Here is a 5,668-nt window from a genome sequence, read left to right on the forward strand (position 1 = left end):
AACTGATGAAATTGTGTCGATTGAATTAAACAGCTCCTCAGAACCTTCCTACAAATCATAATCTATAAGCTAATACTACTTATTTTCAATGCGATTTTTAGGGTTTTGCATTAAAACCCTAAACCCTTCAACTTTGCTAAGACAAGTTATGATTTTTTTTCTGTAGTTCTTGTTATGGTTTATATTGACCGTTCAAAGCTCATGTATTGCATGAATTTTGTAGAGGGGTGCCTTTCCAATGTGTAGAACTCCAAATGGGTTGATTTTTTTGCCCTTGACGTTTAAGCTTCCTATATCAACACAGTTAGAAGAGGTTGATGTGATTCTCCATAAAGCAACTGATGAAATTGTGTCGATTGAATTAAACAGCTCCTCAGAACCTTCCTACAGAATTGCTTTCACAACAGGAATGCAGGAACTGCAAAGGTATTTTTGACATCTAAGTATGTGTCTGTTTGTGTGAATCTATGAGCTCACATGAGACTGTATAAAATATATGGCTTCTTGGCTTTCTTATCTTTTGACAGTCATGTGTCTGACTATATCGTATTTATGGTGGCCAAGAACATAGTATCATCTTAAACTTGTGTCATTATAGTCTAGGAAAAAAGTTATCTTTCGTAGTCCACGAATTAATTTTAGTCAGATGTGATACTCATAGAGCTCCTTTGTAACTACTGCTGATTCTTGAACAGGAATATTGAAAATCACAATAATTGCTTTGAAGTTGATCCACTTAATAGCATTTACCCTGTTTTGGATCGGTTAAAGATCCAACAAATTCTACTTGGTCTGGAGGATCTCAATTCAGGAGGACGCTGCAAAGTCAGGGCCCCTCACTTTCTCAAGGTCTTTTGCCTGAATGGTATCTATTATATACTTGTTTTACAAGTATGTAGAAAACTACTAGATATTGCTTTTTGGAACGTTTGCTAAATTGTTAATTTGCAGAAGATGTTACTTGTATGATTGAAAACTATTTGCGACCGAATATGAAGGCTTTATGTCAGATACTGGTACTTCTTTTCAGTTATTTGCATGATGAAGTTTGTCATAATAGGAATCTCTTGCAAGTACTTCCTCACTGGAGGTTTTCCATAGTTTAACTTTCCAGAATGTTTTATAATAAGGAAATTGAAGGGGGGATATATAGGTTATAAGAATTTGAGGGTTTCTTCTTTATTTTGGGTAGACTGCAACTTAGTTACTTTTGCTAGTTGAAATGCCCATGAGTTCCAGAAGATGCGTTCTTTCAATACTTTTGCAGGTTTGAATGAAATGTTATGAATGAAATTGCAAGTCCTTTCACCTAACCTTCTGTCTTCAGTTCAATAACAAGTAAATAATTATGTTTTAGCTTCTTCAACATTTCCCCGAATTTAATTGTTTTCTTTGCACATGTGCTGCTCAAATATGCAGGTTGACAGGTTTGATGAACCTGATTTGGTACAACGACTACGTGATTCAAAACTCTCTGTTCCAAGTATAGTGAAACCTCAAGTTGCCTGTGGTGTAGCTGATGCTCACAGTATGGTAAATAAATGCTTAATTTATATATCCCTTCTGGTACCATGAGTTTGGATAATGTTACTGTGGAGAAAACTAATAAGAGGTACCTAGATTTCCATGATTTACTTTCTCTACCATTTGTTATGAAGACTACGTGCTATCCCTGATTTCTTGTTGCTTTAATTAAAAAATTCTTTTCCATTTATGAATTCTGATTTGCCATTCATGTCAGTAGACAGCATTCTCTGATTAGTGAAGCTCTTACTCTATTTCTCACTTTGTCTCCCCTTTCTGGTATTAGTGATCTCTTCTCCCAATTGGTATTGTAGATATACGATCCTGATGATGAAGTAGTTTGTCTTTCATTTGTTCTAAAGCAATTAGGAACCATTGTTGGTATATGTCTTTATCTGTATATACCAGTACTAGAGATGTTGATATATTCACTGAAGGCAGCATATCAGGGGGAAAGACAAGATGCTAAGTTACTCTAGTCTTTAAAATATAGATTGCATAGTCTATAATTTCATCACAACAACAACAAACAAAGCCTTTTCTCAAAATCTGAGGTTGGTAGCATGGATCACATTATGCGACTCTGTTTATTTAGAACCATGTCTTCAATAAGCTTGGTAAAATGAAGTTTCCATTTATTTGCTTGAGAACATTAAGGGCCTGTTTAGTTTTAGAAAATGTTTTCGCTTTTTCTGTGTCCTTTTTTACATTATAAATGATCAATGAAATAAGGATGATAACTATGTTTGGAAACCCTTGTTGTACAATTTTCTATAAAATTGGAAAATTATTACAAATGGGTTTCCCATCCATTAACTACATTTGGTTTTGTTGTTTGCTTAATCCCATTGATCATATTTGGGATGGCAATGGAATGGAAAATGGAAACATTTTTTAAAATACAGCCCTAATTTTTTCCCCTTTGGTAACTCCTGTTACCCAGCTTAGGTGATGGTATATGTGAAACGTGCTGACTTATCTTTATTAGAGTGAATGATAAGTAATCTGTGTTGTAGACTTGCATTCTCTCTGATATAATATTACTTACAACGAGTAGATGCCTACTTTGTTTAATATCATTCCTAATTCAGAGGTAAAGAAATTATTTGGTCAAATACCAACATTGCTTAACAGCATTTATAAAATGATTGTGACTCTTATTTTGGACATTATGATTCAATGTAAACAAACTATAATTGTCATGTCTTCCATCACCTTTTAGTTTACCAAACTTTACTTCATCAGAAAAGCTAAATTTTCTCATAACAGGCAATTGTCTTTAGAGTTGAAGATTTCAAGGATTTGAGTGTTCCACTACCTGCTGTTGTTCAGGTGAGCATCCACAAATATTTTAAAGCTGTTCATATGAAGGAAATCATGATTGCATGTTTTATATTGTTAAATCTCCCTGCTTGAAGTTTAAAAATAAGATTCTCAATTCCAGTCTTAATACTAGTTCCTTGGATTTTGTAAGCTGCCACCTTTTGTTCTTATTGGACTATGATCTTTTATTTGTTCATGCTTCTCTTATATTATGTCATTAAGCCAACATCAGTTTAAGGTACGAAATTGCTTATCCCCCCCAAAAAAAGGGTGTAAGGTGCCAAAATTTTTCATCCATGATCCATGGGAGACCTTAATCACAATGGTGCTATGTCTAAGCCTGTTTCCATAATCAGTAAATGTGACAATCTATTTCTTATTAGGAAACCTTGGCTCTAAAATGGGAAATGATTTGGACTGCAGGAATATGTTGATCATTCATCCACTTTGTTCAAGTTTTATGTTCTGGGTGAGAGAGTTTTCCATGCAGTAAAGAAGTCTACTCCTAATGCTGACATTTTGATGAAATCATCTGAAATTAATGGTCTCAGACCTCTTCTATTTGATAGGTACATTCTGTTTCCTTTCTTCCTTTTTGTCCCCTTGTAATAAGGTCGTTGTTTTATTGAATTATTCTTTAGAAATTTGCTGTGTTATATCTTCCTGCAGCTTAAAATCTCTACCTACCGGCACTGGAAACCAGCATTCTGGAGGTCAGGATCTGTGTCTTGATCTTGCACTAGTAAAAGAGGCTGCTGAGTGGCTTTCAAGGAGGCTTGGTCTTACCATCTTTGGCTTTGACATTGTTGTGAGTGGCTCACATAAACTTTGACTACATAACTTGAGTTGACTGCGTATTTCTGATGTGAAAAACATTATATTCTTTTTTAAACTGTTTTTAGTGAATTGTGATTTATGGTTATATTGTTAACTGCTGAAAGCTATACTTTTGTAAAAATATGTGAAAGTAAAAACTTTTGTTCTGTACTTAGAATAGAAAATGAAGGGGATCATTTCAGTCTGCCATATAATCTCTGATTGTAGCCCACTAGTCACCTGCAAGTAGTACAATTATTCTAAGATACTTAACTGTTATCTCTTCTGTTTCCTTGTGCTCAATAATTTTAAGTGAATTGTGGAGGGGATTCAGGGGACGAAGTTGGGGTGAATGGCTGAGAAGAGACAACCTTGGCAATTTACTTGGTATAATGGAGAAAGCTAGTTTGAAACTGTTAAAAGGAGGAATTCAGGGGAATTTGGTGAATCTAGCATTGCAATAAATAAAGAATTGCATCGTGGTATGAAGCTTTGACTGGGTGCGAAGACAAGCCAAACCTATGAGATGTAGTGGAGGGTCTAGAAAAAATGTTTGTGTAGTGAATTTGGATGGTGTTTCTTTAAGTCATTTGATAGCCACCATTAGCATTATGTGTTAACTGGGACCACTTTTGTTTGCTGGTAAAAACTTTCAGATTCAGGAAGGTTCAGGGGATCATGTGATTGTGGATGTCAACTACCTGCCATCATTCAAAGAAGTTCCTGATGATACGGCAATTCCTGCCTTCTGGGATGCTATTAAAAAGAAGGTTGATTCAAAAGCAATGAAGCAAGCAAGTGTGGCCTCCTCCCATGGAATGTAAAGCGGGTGCGAGATAAGAAATGCGGTTGGTGTCCAATAAGAAAATGAAAGACAACGTCTTGGGAGATGAATGAGATGTTTTCCGACAATAAGCTTGTAGTTCTTCACATGTCCATGTGTTTTAGGTGTGGTGCATCATGCATGTGATGTGAGGCCATAATCTTACTATCTCGACAGTTTTGGGTTTCTTCTCTTGTTCTGATCGAAGCTAGTACTACTTACCTTGCTGCCATGTGAGTAGTTGAAGTGGGAAACCATTAATAAAGCTTTTTTTCTTATGGAAACCAAATCCAGCATACTATATCCTACCTTTTGTTTCTTTCTTTGTTTTTATAAGTGACACTATTTATTCTCATTAAATGCATTAATCTCTTGTGTTGGATTTTATTTGATTTTATTTTTAATTTTGAAGAAAGAGTAATTCGAATTTCATTTTACGAGAGTAAATGATACATAAGAAGTATATCATATTATTGAGTCCAGTAGTCAAGTTCATATTATAACTCTTTTTTTTTTTTGAAAAGCATATTATAACTTTTATAAATGTAATAATAGAATACTAATTATTGAATTAAATAATTTTGTAATGGCATAATAATAATATTAAGTGGGCATTCATAATTTAATAATCTATATATATATAAATGGAGAGACTGTAAAATTTAAAATCCAAAGATATATTATAGAAATTAAAAGTAGTAATTAGTAAAAGAAAAATCGAAAAATAGAAAGAAAAGTAGTACAGTACTGGTTGGTATAAGTGTAGAAGAGAGGATGAGTATAAATAAGGCGCGATGAAGGTTCAGTGAAGGGCGAGAATTGCTCTCCATTGTCTCCCTCGGCCCTCGCCCTTCTCAGGGCCCTCTCCCCTCTGCTGTAATCCCTAGATCCCTACCCTCTCACGGGAAAAGCCTCCCCAATTTTATTTTCCCTACTATCTTCTTTGATTTTTAAATAAGCTAAAGCACCAAAGTCTATCCTCTGTATATCCCCAAATAATGGCCCAGCCCGAAACCCTAGATTCTCCGCTATCATCAACTTCTTCCTCAGATCCACAACTGTCGCGGAACTTGTCATCCAGTCGACTCAACGCTCAGGCGCCTGAGTTCGTGCCTACTCGCTCTACGCCTCAGCAGCAGCAGCAGCAGCAGCAGCAACAGCAACAGCAGCAGCAGCAAAGTC

At 35.4% G+C, this 5,668-nt stretch overlaps 1 protein-coding gene across 1 annotated transcript; it reads left to right on the top strand.

The window, feature by feature from the left end:
* The first annotated feature begins 204 nt into the window (after positions 1 to 204).
* Positions 205 to 4,873, top strand: ITPK4 (inositol 1,3,4-trisphosphate 5/6-kinase 4). Its single transcript, XM_021433524.2, has 7 exons — positions 205 to 426; positions 696 to 849; positions 1,420 to 1,533; positions 2,794 to 2,856; positions 3,271 to 3,416; positions 3,517 to 3,655; positions 4,320 to 4,873. Exons 1-7 carry the CDS (start codon positions 239 to 241, stop codon positions 4,485 to 4,487), a joined length of 972 nt encoding a protein of 323 aa, XP_021289199.1. The 5' UTR covers positions 205 to 238; the 3' UTR covers positions 4,488 to 4,873.
* Positions 4,874 to 5,668: the final 795 nt, after the last annotated feature.

The sequence above is a fragment of the Theobroma umbraticum genome, unplaced genomic scaffold, assembly GCF_002168275.2.
Source record: "Theobroma umbraticum cultivar Fairchild unplaced genomic scaffold, ASM216827v3 scaffold_86.0, whole genome shotgun sequence".
NCBI classification, from domain to species: Eukaryota; Viridiplantae; Streptophyta; class Magnoliopsida; order Malvales; family Malvaceae; genus Theobroma; species Theobroma umbraticum.